General features: G+C 43.4%; 1 protein-coding gene across 1 annotated transcript; it reads right to left on the reverse strand.

The window, feature by feature from the left end:
* Nucleotides 1-251: 251 nt before the first annotated feature.
* Nucleotides 252-1,244, reverse strand: LOC147902492 (S-adenosyl-L-methionine-dependent methyltransferases superfamily protein). Its single transcript, XM_087373490.1, has one exon. The coding sequence runs from the start codon at nt 1,210-1,212 to the stop codon at nt 541-543; it is 672 nt and encodes a 223-aa protein (XP_087229616.1). The 5' UTR covers nt 1,213-1,244; the 3' UTR covers nt 252-540.
* Between the last annotated feature and the right edge of the window lie 19,274 nt (nt 1,245-20,518).

Genomic DNA, 20,518 nt, shown 5'->3' on the forward strand with positions numbered 1-20,518 from the left:
ATCTCTGGCATACATCAGCATAGTAATGGTACAGGAGGCTCAATTAGCCAGTTTTGTCTGTTGAAAGATTCAGTCAGTGCTAGCTCATTTGAGCGGTTTTGTAATTCCACAGAGCATTTGTCTCCTTTTAAAAAAAAGTAAAACAACGCCATCACACTTTGAGGTAAGCCACTTAACAAGAAACAAATTAGTATTTAAAACCAATAGTGAGTTGGAAACCGTATTTGGAATATACATAACCTGCAAGAGAGACGAATAATTGAACGCCATGAATAAGTCAGTCCACTCTGATCCTCAACGACCATCAACCACACACAGAAGTCGTGGAAACCACTATACAGCTTAAGCTGTACAAAAGCACCTCCCAGTTTCTGCAAGCAAATTTTACATAAATATCTGTCGTGCAATCAATTCATAGTTAAAATTTAGGAGTTTAATATATCGTCTATCAGAAAACTTCCCCAAAAAAACGACTTGGAACCGTCCTGAAGACGGGGGAGATTTCCATAGTAAAGAACGAGCTGAAAAGTCATCTAAGGCTCATCTCTTTTTCAGGATAAAAACATCGGCTTCCTCGAATGCATAATCAGGATGCAAATCACTGTGCGGAACCATTCTTACATGAAACAGGTCAGGACAAAGTCTCCAGAACAGCTCGTGAGCTTCAGGGGACCGCATCTGATAACCCAAGAGAATGACGGTGGAGTGGTCAGCGAGGGCACTCAGAGTGGAGAGCAGGGGCTCCACGATATTCTCCAAGTAAACCACATCAGTGGCAATGATGAAATCGAAGGGGGGTTTAAGGGCAGAGATCTGGGAAGGGTTCCCCCAGTAGAGCTGAGCGATTTTGACCTTACCGGCTGGGCAAGGGGGCTTGCCTGCGGATTGAAGGGAGGTGGAAGCGACATTCTTCTTGACATTACGCTTGAGGGCAGGCAAGACGGGGGCGATGTCGGTGAGGATGGTGTGGAGGCCGAGGAGGGCGAGGCCTAATCCGGCAACGCCACAGCCAGCTCCAAGCTCGACACCATGCTTGCCGACGAGGTCGAATTCGGAATCGCCGAGGGAGATACGATGCTCAATCCATTTGACGAGGACGAGGGAGCAAGGCCAGACGGAAGTTCCGACATGCATGGAGCCATTGTCCTGCTCGAAGCGTAAGAGCTCGCCATGGACAGCGAGCTCCACTACAGGGGAGCTCGAGAACTTCATCAACGATCAGAGGCACATGCTGGTCACCTCGAAAGTCATCTCATCATATTCTATGTTGGTCTATGTTGGCACTTTCAATTTCAATACAATGTTCTTTTTTTTAGGACGGGCAGAGCTATAACAAATTCGAATTGCAAGACACCCTCGGTCACATCGCATAGCCATAGCATGGGTTTTGATTGAGTAACGATTTGCTTTGCCCTTTGAATTCGAATTGCAAGACACGCTCGTCGCGTCGCGTAGCCATGGCATGGGTTTTGATTGAGTTCCAAGGTGAGCCCTCTTTAGTCTTCTTGCAGTTATGTGGCACCAACGCGCAACTGCTCGTGGCTTTAGAGTTCCCAACACTCATCCCATCACTCCTCTCCAGCACCACAGATTTCAAGCGTCAACATGGAAACAGTAGTTGTGTTACAGAGAGAGGTCATATCCTCAGCTTTGGCGTGAAAGGAGTCATGGTGCGGGAGAGGAAGATTGATCAGACATTTCTAGCTTTGCAGGAGAAAATTCCAAGCTCAACGAAAGCATCTGACAATATGACTGAATTGTTTGTGTCGCAGGCCCAATTGCATGTTGCAACAAAGCTAGCCTCTATCTTTCTTCTATCCTTCTCTAGAAAACTAAGGTAGGAGCGTTGTTAAATGGATTGGATATGAGCCTTATGCACGCCTTGCTGGACATATTCAATATTGCGGATGCTGGCAGATTTAGTGCTAGAGTCTCTTTTTCATTCATTTGGGAGTACTGTGTTGATCTTGGTGTGATATTTATTCAATTTGGGTCTGCTCTCTATCTACGAGCTTTACTATCTTTCTCTGATATGGCACTCGATTGGTTCAAACAAGTAAACTCCAAAAGTGCAATTGACGAATGTATTTGCTGTGTCAAATTCCATCGGAAATCCAACCATCTAGTTGTAGTCCAAAGTTCAGATGGATCGAGGCAATAGTTTTATAGACAACTACCACGTTTTTGTAGCACAACAAAGACGAAATCCGGTGCAAACGTTACCTACATCATGTCATCGAAACCCAACTCCAAAGAGAAACCAGGGATTCTTATTCGAGCTTTAGACCTGATTAGTGGCCGTGATCATATGTGCCTTGTTCATAGCTGAGTTTGTTAGTACTACCCTATTAGGGCCAGAGTAGATCTCTAGCAACAATGCCCTTGGAAACAGGCACAGCAGGCTCTGTAACTAAGCCAACTAGTTGGACAGTCTGCAGTGCTTGCGTGTTTTCACACCCTTGTTTTTAATAAAGTTCAGCCAAACATGCAATCGATGCCTCACGGATGCAAATAAACTAAGTTTTGGCAAACTTTAGGGGAAGCTCAGGCAACAAAAGCGCAGGCCATCGAATACCTGCTGATGGATGCAGCTGAACAACAGAGTGGTCGACAAAAGGACGATATCCAATAGAAATAAAGAATCCTAATTTCAACCCTAGCATGTGCCTATAACTTCAATATGGTCCGATGAAATTCAGGCTGACATATGCCCCTAATTTTGATCGTAGGCTTTCCTATCGGACTGCTGACCGAAACTATCTCTTCTTTGGCTTCCAGGATGTATTTCTCTCCTCATGCATGACATAATTGGGAAAATGAGAGAGTGCTAGTTATAAACCAATGTCAAGTCAATGAGACTGCTCTAAGAGCCAATGCACACAATGTTCCTAATGCACATCTGATGCCATTAACAATTTGGTTCACATTCCTAATTGCTCAAGTAGATTGAAGCATTTGATAGATCTTTGACTTGTTTGAAATACACTTTTGAGTACTTGTAGAAGCTATGCATGTGAGAGTTGGGCATTCTTGATTGTCCTGCACATCTATATCTAAATTAACTCTTGAGCATTGAAGGGACTACAACCCAATGCCAATGCTGCCAGATGGCATATTTCGTTTCGTTCGAGAAGGAATGGCACTATGGTGCTAGAATTGTCACCCTCCAAAATTGAGTTGCAAATTTGAGCAGCAATGGCATTTCAACCTTGTCTCGAAATCTGTACCAGCCTTCAAAAACCACTACTAGCCTCGGATCAGGAGCATCATGTGCCCTTAATGAGGGGGCTATAATACAATATGAGTATTGACATCCCCATCACTCCAACAAAACATGAATGTACCTGTACCTCGTGGTTCCTGGCAAGTGGTGAACGATGTAGGAATAATCTTGGATCATAATTTATGTGATAAAGGAGAGTATCAGTATAAGTGTCTTAGCCTAGTGGGGTCAAGGCTCTTAAAGTCGTGGAAGTGGTTCAATCCTTGAAGGTGGGCATGATGATTCAAATTTTGATGGGCGACATTGCATGTGTGGTTGCCTTCTTTGCTTTGGCCTTTATGGAGAGCTAAATCACCACATGGTGGCCATGCATTCATTAGCCTTCTAAAATTTCTTTATTTTTTAAAACTTAAACTTTAACGCTTTTTGAAGGTGACAAGTGTATAGAGAGAGCATTGAGCTCTAAAGAGAGGTCATCCAATCAAAGATAGTATAGATAAGTGCTATAAAGCAATGCCACATCAAAGAGAGAGGGCTATAAAACAATGTGAGATAGTGCTACAAAACAATGTCACATCAATGAGGGAGGAGCGATAGAGGGAGGGTGTTTGAGAGGACATGCATGTGTGAGCCATCCAATCGTCCATTAGAAGGAATTGGAGGGGTGGAGATGCAAAGAGAGGTTGTGTCACATGGTGATGCACGGTTCAATGGGTAACGCACTAGTTGAGGTGGGTGAGGTGTGTTGTGAGTAGCTCAAGTGCTCGATTACCATGAGAGCTGAAGATAGATTGCATGTAGCGAGGTTAGAGTGCAGAGGCAGGGGAGAGTCTGTGGAAAGAGATGATGACTCAAGGGGTAGAGAGGAGGAGCTGACATCATACACAGAGACACTTGCAAAAAAAGCTACTGGAATTCTTATCACTAACTGATTAAGAGGCATGGATATCATTTGTGCACATGTTGCCTAGAGAGAAGCTGAGCCAGCCAAGCAAAATCTCAAGGAGAACAAGGTTAATCATGCAATAGAGTGCTATTTACATTTCGGTACGATCAAGCTTGAAGTGGAAAAATGTGCAAACGGTGGTGTATATTTGCTCTTTACAAGAAGGGTCCCTACTCTAGGGAAATACGAGTGTGAGATTCCAATGGAAGGGTATGAGACGAGATTTATGGGAAAAGGATTTTCCCTTTTGTAGTGTGTGTCTGAGCTTAGTGCAGTGATATCTTGGCTCGGTCTAAGGTGTTTCAAGGAGTGGTGGTGTTGTCAATTCTGTGGAGTCCTTCTTTCAAAGCTGTTTGAAGGAGTGGTAGTGTTGTCAATTCCAGGGTGTTGTCAATTCCGTGGATTCCTTCTTTCATTACTGAGGAATTTATGTTCAGGGAGTGTCCAGTTGAGGTGGATTTCCCAACGATGCTTGCTTGGATGGGAAGATCCTTGATATGGTAGCTAACACTCTCAGTAGGTTCCCAGTTGTGTCGACGTCTGCTCGTAAGGTTTTGGGTGCTAAAAGAGCATGGATTTTATGGGATCACACTAAACCGATCCTTGATTTGGTGGTGGTTCATATGCTTGAGAAGGTGGTGTACATACAAAATCTTTGATTTGGGCATTTCTAGATTCTTGCTATATCGGTCAAAAAATTGGTCACTACATCCGCAACTATCCAAGTCGCAAGGAGAATTCATGTTTGGCTAGGAACAATAAGACGGATGATGTTCAAGACCAAACCAAATTAGCTGGGCATGATATGAGGCAAAGAAATGGTATCATGTGCAAGAATGTTGATCGTCTAAAGGACTGGGGAGGGATACTACAGTTTAACGTGGCTAAGATAGAGGAGGTGAGTGGATCGAAGGGCAAGGAGAGCAAGAGGCTAGCTAATGATGACATCATAGGGGCATTGAGAGGCTGTGCAGATGCTGAAAGCTTGCATGCAGGGTGAGTTCCATCGAGTTTGAAACCTGAGGCAAGGGAATTGAAGTGCATGGGAGGTGACCAAAAAGATGATGAAGGGTGGAAGAATGTGGGTCAAAAAGGAAGAGTATTGCCCAAAATTCAAAACAAGAAGTTCAATCCCTCACAAGAAAGATGCTCTGAGTGGTGGTGGAGAAAGTTGCTGAGGTTGGTGAACTTCACAAGTTGAGATCGGTAAGGTTCGCAAGTTTGGTGATTCTTTGGTTGTTGTTGAAGATGCTGGAGAAGAACTCTAAATGCAAGCGACAGAAAGAGGGTGCTGGAGGAAAGGTCTGCATCCAAGAACACACAATGGAGAAATGGAACCAAGAGAATCTTTCAGCTAAAGGAATGTCTAAGGGAATTAAGAATATGTCTAAGAATGCAAATAGCAAGGAGAATAGGTTCAATATCTTGCAAGATGCATACAAGGCATTTGCACAATAAATGGCCAGGTGGTGGTAGGGGAGAGTTGTTTTTGATTTCTTGGAATGTGAAAGGGTGGGGTGGTGGTGGTAGGGGAGGGATGTTTCTAATTTCTTGGAATGTGAAAGGGTAGTGTGATAAGACCAAGCAAAAAGGAGGTGTTGTAGCAATCAGAAGATGGAGTCCTGATGTCATTTACCCATATGTGTGGAGGTTAAAGGCCACTATACCTTAACCCCAGTTATGTACGATACTCAAACATATATATATATATATATGGATGACATAGAAGATTAGGGTGTTCTGCACCCACCAAAACTTGTGTGTCTCTCTCCTTTGGCTCTCCCTCTCTCTCACCTTCTTCTATTCCGCTTCCGTTGTTGAGATCTCTCAACTGGTATCAGAGCGCGGGTGTTCTAGCTGAGCCCGAGTGTTCTAGCTGAGCCCGAGTGTGAGCCTGGAGCCTGAAGTCTACTGGTGCAACTCTGTGCAAGGAAGGAGAAACTCTGCTGTGCAGAGACCTTGCAAAAACCTTTGGAAAGTTCTTTGAGTGGTTTTGGACCAAAAGCCTTCTTTTTGTGTCCCTTGCACTTAGAGAGTTTGAAAATACCTTCATTCTTGAATTTGGCATCATTTGTTGCATTTCTGATTCATTGTCTCTGCTTCAATGTTTTTCTACCAATGTGTTGGAACTCGAGTTTGAAGCAACCATTCGCAGATCTGTTAGTTCTAGTGGACTCAGGAGGTCCTAAAACTTGTGTGTTGCTCATCATTCACACTTCGGTGGTGTTTACAAATAGTTCTATTTGCAAAAACGTTTTTTGGTCCATGTGTTGGACCCGGTGATTAGGACCACTCTTTTCAAAACCGTCTATTCCAGTCTATTCCATTGCATTCTAGAAGCCCAAAAACCCCTACTTGCCAGCACGATCCCGTGGAGATTTGGAAAGTTCCGTCTCTCTGAGGTGCCAAATTGTTTGTTTCTCTGTCAAAAAATCCATTCAAAGTTTCAAACCTTTGATTTTTGGATTATAGGTTAATTGCAAGGGTTGATTCCCCATTTCCCATTCATCGGTTGGGATTTTGGAGTTCTAGCAGAAGAGAGATATTTGCAAATTGTCTTGTTGAGTCCAATTATATAGTGACACCCATGTTTTGAGTCATCTTATTTCACTAGCAATCATTGCCGTGGGATCATGATTTTTGGATATACCTTATACAAATCACTCTGGTTGGAGTCTGAGCCATGTGTGTGCTCATTCGTGGCTTGCATTGGTTTGCAGTGGATGCTTTATAGGCCATTTTGATGCATTGTAATCCTTGTTGTATTCGCTGATAGGCCCAAATTGCCTTGTGGGATGCTTTATTGATGGATGTTTAGCACACAGATGCTATTTTATGCTGAGGGACAGCTTTGACATATTGTAATGGGTTGTGATATGATCTCTTGGTGAAATTTTATTGCTGCATATGCTCATGGACAACATTTATGCTTGAGGCATTTTCGCACTTATTGACATTGGGATTGCCATTGTTTTGCCATTTTCTTTTGGGCCAGATTTGCTCATATGGATGCATAGTATATGCACATGAGTCAGATGCATTTTGATGCTTTGAGCCTTTGAGGTTTGGTGATATTACCTTTCATTTTGGCATACACATTTGGGTGCACCTGGTATTTGTTGTGATTTCTCTCTTGCAGGTATTAGCATTTGGGATTTTGTTTCATTTGCATCATGGCATCCTCTTCTATGTCTAAAAGGATTTTTTCAGCTTTAAAAAGTTTTATGGGACAAACTTTTCTTTGTGGAAAGAACAGATAAGGGATGTGCTTATTCAAAAGAAGCAGATTAAACCCTTGGCAAGGATTGGAGCTAAGCCTGCAAATAGGTCTAAGGATGATTGGAATGAGTTGGATGCATTAGCAAAGTCTACTGCTAGAATTCATCTTGCAAAGTCAATTTATTTCACAGTAGTAAATGAGCAGACTATGGAAGATTTGTGGAAGAAATTATGTGCCACTTATGAGAAGGAAACTGCCTCTAATAAGGTTTACCTCATGAAGAGGTTGTTCGCGGTGCAGAAGAAGGAAGGGGTCTCCATTGCTTCTCACTTGAATGAATTCAATATTATTTTCAGCCAGGTTCAGGCTCAGAAGATGAATTTGATGCGGAGACTAAGGCAATATTCCTCTTGTGTTCATTGCCATCCTCATGGGATACCTTCTGTACAGCTATCAATAACTCTGCACTTGGTGGAGTACTGAAGTTTAATGATGTTGTGGGTAGCTTGTTGGCCGAGGAGATTAGACAAAAGTCTATGGATGGCAACAAGGAGGATGCAGCCGTAAATGTGCAAAGGGGCATATCACAATTCAGGGGGAAGTCCCAAAAAGGGAAAAGCCTCCTAGCAAATCCAGGGGATGGAACATTGAGTGTTACCATTGTGGTAAGAAGGGCCACATGAAAAAGGATTGCCACAAGCTAAAAACTTAGCAAAAGGATAAGAAAAAGAATGCAAATTGGAGTGCAAATAAGAAGGAAGAGAGTCCAAGGGAGGACAAAGGGAAAATGAAGATCGAGGAGATCAATGCAGTCACTGATAATAGTGACAATGACATTCTCTTCATGTCTAGTCTACCTGTAGACTTGCTTATCACTTCAGATGATGCATATTCCTAGGATTGGATTTTGGATTCTGGTGCTTCATTCCATGTTACTCCCCATAGGGAATGGTTCTCCACTTATGATAGTGGAAAGATAGGTTGTGTGCATCTTGGAAATAACTATACATGTGACAGAGTGGGAATAGGTGACATAAAGTTTTCTTTTGCAAATGGGTTTGCATTCCTAAGCCGACCAAGACAATTATTTCAACAGGTCAATTAGATGAAGCTGGTTTTCAGAGTTTGAAAATTCAGAAGGGCTCTATGGTTTTGGCAAGAGGTGCCAAGTGTGGGACATTGTATCCCTTACATGTATCAGGGGTGTTTGATCATGTTGTTGCAATAACTGAGCAACCAAGTACTCCTTTGTGGCATTACCGGTTGGGGCACATGAGCCACAATGGAATGAAACTCTTATGCCATTTGGGCTATGTACCGCATTCGAGTTTTTCTCACTTTGAATTTTGTGAGCATTGCCTCTATGGGAAGTAGACTAAATCAGCCCATAAAAGAAGGGGAAAGAAAGAGCTTGAAAGGCAAGTTGATTTCGTGCATTCAGATGTATATGGTCCCACGCCTACACGGTCATTAGACGGGGCTGAATATTGTGTGACATTCATTGATGATGCAACTAGGAAAGTGTGGGCTTATGCTATAGCTCGGAAGAGCGATGTGTTCTAGGTATTTCAGAAATGGCTGTGTTTGGTTGAAAATCGGTTAGGTAGAACGCTTAAATGCCTACGGACTCTGACAATGGTGGAGAGTACCTCTCTCATGACTTTCAGCATTTCTGTGTACACGTGGGATTAAGAGGGAGCTCACATCCCCTCCTACTCCAGAATAAAATCCAGTTCCAAAATAGATGAAATGCACTATTAAGGAAAGGTTGCAATGTATGCTTTCCAATGCAAGCCTTTCTGGTGGTTTTTGGGCTAAGGCAATGAAGACTACAGTGCATGTGATCAATAGATCACCTAGTAAGAGTTTGGATGGTAGTATTCTTGAAGAGTCATGGAGTGGCAAGAAGCCTTCTTACTCTCATTTGCATATATTTGGGTGGGAGGCATATGCACATGTGCCAAAAGAGCTTCGAAAGAAGCTAGATCCTAAGTCTAGGAAACATCTTTTTGGGTTATGGTGAAAGTGGAGAGATGGGCTATCGTCTCTGGGATCCAGAAGCAAAGAAGATCATATGAAGACATGATGTGGTCTACAATGAGAAGAAGATTCATAAGACAATCATGAGGAATGTGGAAATGAGGAGAATCACTTTTCAAGATGTGAATCCACCCGCATATGTTGATAGACAGCAAGTTGTCCATGCACCGAATGTGCAGGAAATGGTGCCACCAGGTACTCCCACAAGTACACAATCAAGGGCAGAGGATGGATCATCTATTGGTGGCAATGATGAGACAAATGTGGCTGATATGCAGGTGGGACAACCTGCTGAAATTACCTTGAGAAGAACATCTAGAGTGTCTAGAGATTTGTTCCAGGGGCAGATTACATGAAGTTTACTGATCACAGAGAGCCTTCTTGCTATAGAGAGGTTATGATGCACGAGGATCAGTGCAAGTGGGAGTATGCTATGCAATTAGAGATGAATTTACTCATTAAAAATAAGACTTGGGACTTGGTTTCTTTGCCACATGGAAAGAAAGCATTGCCATGTAAATGGGTCTACAAGATGAAGGTAACATGTGATGATGTGCCTAAGTACAAGGCCCGTTTGGTTGCTAAAGGGTTTAAGCAAGAGAAGGGTGTGGAGTTTGATGAGATCTTCTCTCTAGTTGTGAAGATGTCCACACTTAGATGTGTACTTGGACTTGTGGCAGTAGAGGCACATGGCTGTTATCTTGCATGGGGATTTGCTTGAGGGAATTTACATGGTACAGTCGGAAGGCTTTGAAGAAAAGGGAAAAGAGAATTTGGTTTGCAAGCTGAAAAAGAGTCTCTATGTCCTTAAACAAGCGCCTAGAGAATGGTAACAGAAGTTTGATGCTATCATTTGATCCCAGTTTCAGAATAAGTGAGATCGATCACTACCTCTACATTAAAAGGGCTAAGGATAATAGCTTGATACTCCTGGCACTTTATGTGGATGATATGATATTGGCTAACAAGAACACTTATGAGCTAGATTCATTGAAGGAAAAGCTACATGAGGCCTTTGACATGAAGGATTTGGGACCTGCACGTCACATTCTTGGTATGCGCATCACGCGTGACTGACGTAGGAAACTCCTTTGGCTTTCATAGAAGGATCATGTTACAAAGTGTAGTATGGAGGGGGGGGAGGTAGTAAGTACTCCATTGCCTCCATATGTGAAACTAAGTCAGGCAGATAGTCCCAAATCAGATGATGAGAGGGCCATGATGGCTAAGGTTCCTTATTCATCAATGGCGGTTGGGGAGTCTTATGTATATATGATAGCTACTAGACCGGACATTTCATTTGCAGTGGGAGTTGTTAGCCGGTATATGGCTAATCTAGGAAAGAGGCATTGGGAGGCAGTTAATTGCATCATGAGGTACATGAAGGGTACCAAGGAGATGTGCATCTGCTTTGGCAGAGGAGAGATGCATGTACTTAGGTACTTAGATTCAGACTATGTAGGGCATGTGGATAGTAGGAGATCCACTTCTAGTTATGTGTTCACCTTTGTAGGTGGTGCAGTATCGTGGATGTCTCGCACATATAAGTGTGTTGCTTTGTCTCCCACAGAGGCCAAGTATGATGCAGCCACAGAGGGTTGCAAGGAGGCTGTACATATGGCTTGATCGGCTAGTGGGAGATTTGGGGATTCATACAGATGTACCGACATTGCATAGCGATTCCATGAGTGCTATTTAGCTAGCACAGAATCCAGTCTTTCATGCAAAGACCAAACACATTGAAGTTAGGTACCATTTCATCAGCGAGGTATTTGAGGACAAGCACATAGAGCTTGTCAAGGTTCATATAGACAATAACCCTGTAGATATGATGACAAAGAGTCTACCTAGTCAGCGATTTGAGTATTGTCGTGTATTGATGGGCATTGGATAGTATGTTTGCTGGTTGCTCTCCCTTAAAGGTACATTGGCCATTACGTGGGAGGTTGTGGGGGTTAAGGTCACTGTACCATAACCCCAGTTATGTACAATACTCAATCTCACACACACACACACACACACTTTTTTTTTTTTTGTAAAACCACAGCTTACATTATCAAAGACTATGTAATACAGAAGGTGAACTCTGTGAAAAATGTGAGCAACATAGGCATAGTGTGATTCAAAGAAACATTCAATGCTCTCCAAAAGGGAGAAATAACGATTTGGAGTCAACCTTTGAAAGTCAAAAGCAGTGGAAAAAAACATCCAAGACCAAAGTATCCAGATCTCCCTGTTGAATACAATCATAGAGTGACTGACGAAGGGATCCTCGAAAGAAATAAAATGGATCAAAGGAACCAGAGCCAAATGATAGATGAGTCCTCTGCAACCAAATGCTCCATAATGACCAAAAACGGACCCAGGTGAGGAACAAGGCAAATGAGTGAAGTCGGGGAGGGGTGCAACCAAAGATCCAATAGAAGCGGCCAAAAACCACCGAAGGAAAGCGGAGCCGAAGATAGTGCGAAATCCAATGAATAAGATCCCTGGAGTGGAGCACGACCATAATAAATGTGGGATGGTCTCCAATGAAGCAGCACAGCGCTGACATCAAGAAGAAGCAATGACCTGTCCAAGAAGCAGTTGAAAGTACAATTTTCCAATTGCGAATGAGTGCCGTAGCACATGGAGCACCTGGAATGCTACCAAAGAAGTGGCCTAAAACTGCTTCCCAATGATCTATAATCCAATGTCCGTAAACATGCGATCGCATAGTAGTACACATGGTAGCGAGCATAATAGCCCAAGGTTGATCCTGCATAAAGAAAGTGGAGAGGAGGGTAGCCTTTCACACTAAGAGATGCAGATGAATATTCAAAATGTTAAGCCCCCCATGCGACTTGGGCGAACAAACCAAGTGCATTTTGAGTAAGCGCAGGGCTTTACAATGGTTCTTTGTTTTCCAAAGTATCTCCATGGCATAGGACATGAATGTGGAAGTATCTTTCTTGGACCACAAAAGAAGTGGCAAATAAAACTACACATATGACATCAAGATATATTGGACAATGCGCAGACGGACATGTAGAAGCCAAGTAGGCAACTTCCAATAATGTAGCTTCCTTTGCATACGAGAGAATAACCATTGCATATGCTGCTTGGGAGATAGAAACCAGCCAATAGGATAACCAAGGTGGCGAATGAGAGCATGTGAATCTAAAATCTCTCCTGGCCAAAACAATGCATGCCAATCGGAAGCAGTGAGGGGAAGCAATTTAGACTTGCTGAAATTAATAAACAGCCCCGCTGCCAAGCCAAAATCAGCCAATGTGTCCATTAGTATTTGAACATCAGAAGGAGTATTTTGGAGCATAAAGAAAGAATCATTAGCATAGGCTTGGGCAAGAAAGGGCTTGCTGCCCGGAATGTGCAAACCATGTAAGGAATCAGCTTCCAAAAGGTGATTTAAACGAAGAAGCAATGGATGCGTAGCCACCGCATAAAGAAGTGCACTGAGAGGACAACCCTGGCGGACCGATCTTCCCAAATGCCAAATAGAAGAAAGGTGTTTGCCTAAAAGACATTGGGCTGTTGCATCCGCATAGAGCCAATAAATAACATGAACAATTTTGGGGCCAAACCCGAGGTGGCTCAGAGTTTGTGAAATATAATCCCATTGGATAGTATCGAAGGCCTTGGCTACATCCACCTGCATAATCAATACATCCTGCTTGGAGTATTTGGCATACTCAATACCAAGCATGGCATTGGCTATATTGTTCATAATCTGCCTGCGTGGAATGAAACCATACTGTCTGGGATGTAATCTAGCATCCAAAATCGTTTTAAGTCTATGGACTAGCATCTTGGAAATAAACTTGTAGATGACAGGCATAAGGGTAATTGGTCTCCAGTCTGTCAAATATTCACATAAAGGCTTCTTTGGTATCAGCTTAACAAGACCATGCTTCCAAGAAGAGAGATTGATGTTCCCAAGCCACATTGATAATTTGTAGAAGGGTATTCTTAAGCTCATCCCAAAAGGTATGAAAAAACTCAGCAGAGTAAGTCCATCCCAACCAGGTGCACGAGATTTACCCAGCTTATGAAGTGCATCAGTAAGATCATCCTGCAGAAAAGGAGCATCCAAGGATAAGGCCTGCTGCAGCAAGACAATAGGGCGAACCATATCCAAAAAACACTTGCGAGCCTGCATGATATTCTGGGAAGGAGGAGGAGGGGATCCGAAGACATTAGGAAAAAAGGGAGCTCATTTTGGGGCCTTTTAGAAGAGAGAGAAAATAGGCTCTCAACCAATCAGGAGTGGGCCAACGTAACATTGAAAATTCAACAAAAGAAGATGAAAATAAGAAAAAGAAATAGTACTGCAGAATTTGGTGATTCTGACACTGCAGACGCGTTCGGAACGGCCCAAAACCCCAAGAACGGCACTGGAAACGCTGGAATCAGACATTCGGAGGCCCGGAAACGGCCAAAAAGGCCGAAAAACGCGATTTGGCATTGGCCACTAGGCACCGCGGCGGCTCCTTTGCCCAAAAACGTTCCAAACACTCATGGCAGGTATACTAGGGTTGACCTGCCGTGAGTGTTTGGAACGTTTTTGGGCGAAGGAGCCGCCACGGTGCCTAGCGGCCAGCCACTACTATATGGAGGATAGTGCTCTCTCATGCAATAGAGATTATATACAAGCAAGAGGGAGCATAAACGGCCGCTGACGTTTTCCTCATCCAAATCAACATAGCATGAGAGAGCACTATCCTCCATATAGTAGTGGCTGGCCGCTAGGCACCGCAGCGGCTCCTTCTGCCAAATCGCGTTTTTCGGCCTTTTTGGCTGTCTCCGGGCCTCCGGATGTCCGATTCCAGCGTTTCCAATGCCGTTCTTGGGGTTTTGGGCCGTTTCGGACGCATCTGCGGTGTCAGAATCACCAAATTCTGCATAGAAAAGTATTGCTCTTATATGAACATGTGAAAGAATATATTTATTCCTTTTCACACTGACATTTCTCATGCAAGTATCCATATTTTCTTGCTTTTATAGAGAGAGAAAAGAGAAAATAGTGAATTTCTTACAGGGCCCCAAAATGAGCTCCCTTTTTTCCTTATGGCTGCTGGAAATGGTGAACACAAATATCCTGCAACTGAGAGGAGGTCTAGGTCCACACACCATTGGGGGTTTTAAGACGATGGATAGATTGATTTTTCCTGGAAGCATGCAAATTCTTGTAAAATAGTGAGAGTGCTCTCAACGGAAGCAAGAATGGAAGAAGGAGAGAGAGAGACAGAGAGCCACACAAGTTTTGGTGGGTGCAGAACCACCCTAATCTTCTTTTTCATTCATTTATATGTGTGTTTGAGTATTGTACATAACCGGGGTTAAGGCACAGTGACCTTTAACCCCCACAACCTCCCACTTAAAGGACAATGTGCCTTTAAGAGAGAACAACTAGTGAGCATACTATCCAATGCCCATCAATACATGACAATACTCAAACCGCTGACTAGGTAGACTCTTTGTCAGCATATCTGCAGGGTTATCATCTGTATGAACCTTGACAAGCTCTATGCGCTTGTCCTCAAGTACCTCCCTGATGAAATGGTACCTGACCTCAATGTGTTTGGTCTTTGCATGAAAGACCGGATTCCGTGCTAGCTGAATAGCACTCATGGAATCACTATGCAATGTCGATACACCTGTATGAATCCCCAAATCTCCCACTAGCCGATCAAGCCACATAGCGTCCTTGCAACCCTCTGTGGCTGCAACATACTCAGCCTCTGTGGTAGACAAAGCAACGCACTTCTGTGCGCGAGACATCCATGACACTGCACCACCTGCAAAGGTGAACACGTAACCAGAAGTGGATCTCCTACTATCCACATGCCCTGCATAGTCTGAATCTTTCTACCCAAGTACACGCATGTCTCCTTTACCAAAGCAGATGCACATCTCCTTGGTACCCTTCATGTACCTCATGATGCACTTAATTGCCTCCCAATGCCTCTTTCCTGGATTAGCCATATACCGGCTAACAACTCCCACTGCAAATGCAATGTCTGGTCTAGTAGCTATCATAGCATACATAAGACTCCCAACTGCTGATGCATAAGGAACCTTGCCATCATGGCCCTCTCCTCATCTGATTTGGGACTATCTGTATGACTCAGTTTCGCATATGGAGGCAATGGAGACATCCACGACACTGCACCACCTGCAAAGGTGAACACATAACCAGAAGTGGATCTCCTACTATCCACATGCCCTGCATAGTCTGAATCTGTGTACCCAAGTACACGCATGTCTCCTTTACCAAAGCAGATGCACATCTCCTTGGTACCCTTCATGTACCTCATGATGCACTTAACTGCCTCCCAATGCCTCTTTCCTGGATTAGCCATATACCGCCTAACAACTCCCACTGCAAATGCAATGCCTGGTCTAGTAGCTATCATAGCATACATAAGACTCCCAACTGCTGATGCATAAGGAACCTTGGCCATCATGGCCCTCTCCTCATCTGATTTGGGACTATCTGTATGACTCAGTTTCACATATGGAGGCAATGGAGTACTCACTGCCTTCCCCCCCTCCATATTGAAACGTTGCAATACTTTTGTAACATACTCTTTTTGTGAAAGCCAAAGGAGTTTCCTACTCCGATCACGCGTGATGCGCATACCAAGAATATGACCTGCAAGTCCCAAATCCTTCATATCAAAGGCCTCATGCAACTTGGCCTTTAAAGCATCTAGCTCATAAGTATTCTTGCTAGCCAATAGCATATCATCCACATATAGTGCCAAGATTATCAGGCTATTATCCTTAGCCCTTTTAGTGTAGAGGCAGTGATCAATTTCACTCCTCCTAAAATCCTGGGACCGAATGAAAGCATCAAACTTCTGATACCATTCTCTAGGCGCCTGCTTAAGACCATAGAGACTCTTCTTTAGCTTGCAAACTAAATGCTCTTTGCCCTTTTCTTCAAAGCCTTCCGGCTGCACCATGTAAATTTCCTCATGCAAATCCCCATGCAAGAAAGCTGTCTTGACATCCATCTGCATAAGCTCCATATCCTCTAATGCCACTAGTCCAAGCATGCATCTAAGTGTGGTCATCTTCACAACCGGAGAGAATATCTCATCAAAGTCCACACCCTTCTCTTGCTTGAACCCTTTAGCAACCAAACAGGCCTTGTACCTAGGCACATCATCACTTGTGACCTTCATTTTGTAGATCCATTTACATGGCAATGCTTTCTTTCCATGTGGCAAAGAAACCAAGTCCCAAGTCTTATTCTTCATAAGTGAACTCATCTCTGATTGCATAGCATACTCCCACTTGCGTTGATCCTCACGCATCATAGCCTCTTTGTAGCAAGAAGGCTCCCCGCAATCAGTAAGCATCACATAGTCTACCCCTGGAACAAACCTATCAGGTGGTCTAGACACTCTAGATGATCTTCTCAAGGGCATTTCAGCTTGCTGTCCCATTTGCATATCAGCCACATTTGGCTCATCATTTCCACCAGTAGATGATCCATCATCTACCCTTGATTGTATACCTGTGGGAGTACTTGGTGGCACCATTTCTTGCACATTTGGTGCATGGACATCTTGCTGTCTATCAACATATGCAGGTGGATTCACATCCTGGAAAGTGATTCTCCTCATTTCCACATCCCTCATGGGTGCCTTATGCATCTTCTTCTCATTGAAGACCACATCATGGCTGCGTATGATCTTCTTTGCTTCTGGATCCCAGAGACAATAGCCCATCTCTCCACTTTCACCATAACCCAGAAAGATGCATTTCCTAGACTTAGGATCTAGCTTCTTTCGAAGCTCTTTTGGCACATGTGCATATGCCTCACACCCAAATATATGCAAATGAGAGTAAGAGGGATTCTTGCCACTCCATGCCTCTTCAGGAATACCACCATCCAAACTCTTACTAGGTGATCTATTGATCACATGCACTGCAGTCTTCATTGCCTCAGCCCAAAAACCACCAGAAAGACTTGCATTGGAAAGCATGCATTGCAACCTTTCTTGAATGGTACGGTTCATCTTTTCTGCAACTGGATTTTGCTCTGGAGTACGAGGGGATGTGAGCTCCCTCTTAATCCCACGTGTATCACAGAAATGCTGAAAGTCATGAGAGAGATACTCTCCACCATTGTCAGTCCGTAGGCATTTAAGCGTTCTACCTGACTGATTTTTCTCAACCAAGGCCAGCCATTTCTGAAATACCTGGAGCACATCACTCTTTCGAGCTATAGCATAAGCCCACACTTTCCTAGTTGCATCATCAATGAATGTCACATAGTAATCAGCCCCACCTAATGACTGTGTAGGCATGGGACCGCATACATCTGAATGCACTAAATCAAGCTTTTCAAACTCTTTCTTTCCCCTTCTTTTATGGGCTGATTTAGTCTGCTTCCCATAGAGACAATGCTCACAAAATTCAAAATCAGAGAAACTCAAATGCCGTACATAACCCAAACGGCATAAGAGTTTCATTCCATTCTGGCTCATGTGCCCCAACTTGCAATGCCACAAAGAAGTTCTTGGCTGCTCGGTTAATGCAACAACATGATCAAATACCCCTGATACATGTAAGGGATACAAAGTCCCACACTTGGCACCCCTGGCCAAAAGCATAGAGCCCTTCTGAATTTTACAACTTTGAAAGCCAAAAGTGGTGTGAAAACCAGCATCATCTAGCTGACCCACTGAAATAAGACTCTTGGTCAACTTAGGCACATGTCTCACATGTTTCAAAACAAATGCAGACCCATTTGCAAAAGAAAACTTTATGTCACCTGCTCCCACTATGTCACATGCATAGTCAGTTCCAAGATGAACACAACCTGTCTTTCCACTATCATAAGTGGAGAACCATTCCCTATGGGGAGTAACATGGAATGAAGCACCAGAATCCAAAATCCAATCCTGGGAATATGCATCATCTGAAGTGGTAAGCAACTCTGCAGATACACTTTCTGCAGATACACTAGACATGAAGAGAACATCATTGTCACTATCATGTGTGACTGCATTGATCTCCTCGATCTTCACTTTTCCTTTGTCCTCCCTTGGACTCTCTTCCTTTTGATTTGCACCCCAATTTGCATTCTTTTTCTTATCCTTTTGCTCTCTTTTCAGCTTGTAGCAATCCTTTTTCATATGGCCCTTCTTGCCACAATGGTAACACTCAATGTTCCGTGCCCTGGATTTGCTACGAGACTTCCCTCTTTCTTGGGACTTCCCCCTGAACTGTGATCTGCCCCTTTGCACATTTAAGGCTGCATCCTGCTTGTTGCCATCCATAGACTTCCGTCTAATCTCCTCGGCCAACAAGCTACCCACAACATCATCAAATTTCAGTACTCCACTAGGTGCAGAGTTACTGACAGCTGTACGGAAGGTATCCCATGAGGATGGCAATGAGCATAAGAGAAATATTGCCTTAGTCTCCGCATCAAAATTCATCTTCTGAGCCTGAAGCTGGCTGAAAATAATATTGAATTCATTCAAGTGAGAAGCAATGGAGACCCCTTCCTTCATCTGCAGCTCAAACAACCTCTTCATGAGGTAAACTTTACTAGAGGCAGTTTCCTTCTCATAAGTGGCACACAGTTTCTTCCATAAATCTTCCGTAGTCTGCTCATTTACTACTGTGAAATAAATTGACTCTGCAAGATGAAGTCTAATATTAGACTTTGCTAATGCATCCAACTCATTCCAATCATCCTTAGACATATTTGCAGGCTTAGCTTCAATCCTTGCCAAGGGTTTAATCTGCTTCTTTTGAATAAGCACATCCCTTATTTGTTCTTTCCACAAAGAAAAGTTTGTCCCATCAAACTTTTTAATGCTGAAAAACTCCTTTTCAGACATGGAAGAGGATGCCATGATGCAAATAAAGCAAAATCCCAAATGCTGGTGCCTGCAAGAGAGAATCACAACAAATACCAGGTGCACCCAAATGTGTATGCCACAATAGAGTGAAATATCACCAAAATTCAAAGCTCAAAGCATCAAAAGATGCATCTGACTCATGTGCATATACTATGCATCCATATGAGCAAATCTGGCCCAAAAGAAAATGCCAATAAGTGCCAAATGACTCAAGCATAAACACCGTCCATTGGCATATGCATCAATAATATCTCATCCAAGAGAGCATAGCACTATCAGTGCATCACCTGCAATGTGTCAAAGCTGTCCCTCAGCTTAAAATAGCGTCCATGTGCAAAGCGTCCATAAAAAAATAGCATTCCACAAGGCAATTTGGGCCTATCAGCGCATCCAATAAGGACCGCAATGCATCCAAATGGCCTATAAATCATCCACTGCAACCCAATGCACACCACGAATGAGCGCACACTGCTCAAACTGCAACCAGAGTGATCTGCATAAGGTATGGTCAAGAAATCATAGTCCCACGGTAATGAGCGCTACTGAAAATAGAACCTGAGATGCCTCAAACATGGGTGCCATTACATAATCGGAATCAGCAAGAAAATCTGCAAATATCTCTCTTCTACCAGAACTCCAAAATCCCAACCGATGAGTGAGAAATGGGAGTCAACACTTATCCACTGCCATGTGGCATAAATCTAAGGTTTCAAAACCTTAGAATGAAAAATGCATAACAGAGAGACGAAATCGAATACACAGAGATCTATAACTCTGAAAATCCTCCACCGAATTGCGCAAGAACTGACAGGTAGGGGTTTTTGGGCATCCGGAATGCAATGGGATAGACGGTTTTGGAAACCGTGGTCTCAATCACTGGGTCCAACACACGGGCTGAAAAACGTTTTTGGAAACACAGCCATTTGTAAACTCCACCGGAGTGCGAATGATGAGCAACATAGAAGTTTTAGGACCTCCTGAGTCCACCAGAACTGACAGATCTGCAAATGGTTGCTCCAAACTTGAGTTCCAACACCCGGGCAAAAAACGCAGGAATTGACACAGTGAGTCAGAAATCCAATGAAATGATCCCAGATTCAAGAATGAAGGTGTTTCCAAGCTCCTGAAGTAATGTGGACACCAAAAGCAAGCAATAGTTGCCTCTACAAGTCAATATGGAGTCTCTGTCATCGAACGGAATA

The sequence above is a fragment of the Dipteris shenzhenensis genome, chromosome 4 (genome assembly GCF_047967505.1).
Source record: "Dipteris shenzhenensis isolate YYH24624 ecotype China chromosome 4, Dip_SZ_1.0, whole genome shotgun sequence".
Classification (NCBI taxonomy): Eukaryota; Viridiplantae; Streptophyta; class Polypodiopsida; order Gleicheniales; family Dipteridaceae; genus Dipteris; species Dipteris shenzhenensis.

Bases quoted from the DNA above. Each gene is read 5' to 3' on its own strand.
- LOC147902492 (XM_087373490.1), bottom strand. From the start codon at position 1,212: ATGAAGTTCTCGAGCTCCCCTGTAGTGGAGCTCGCTGTCCATGGCGAG.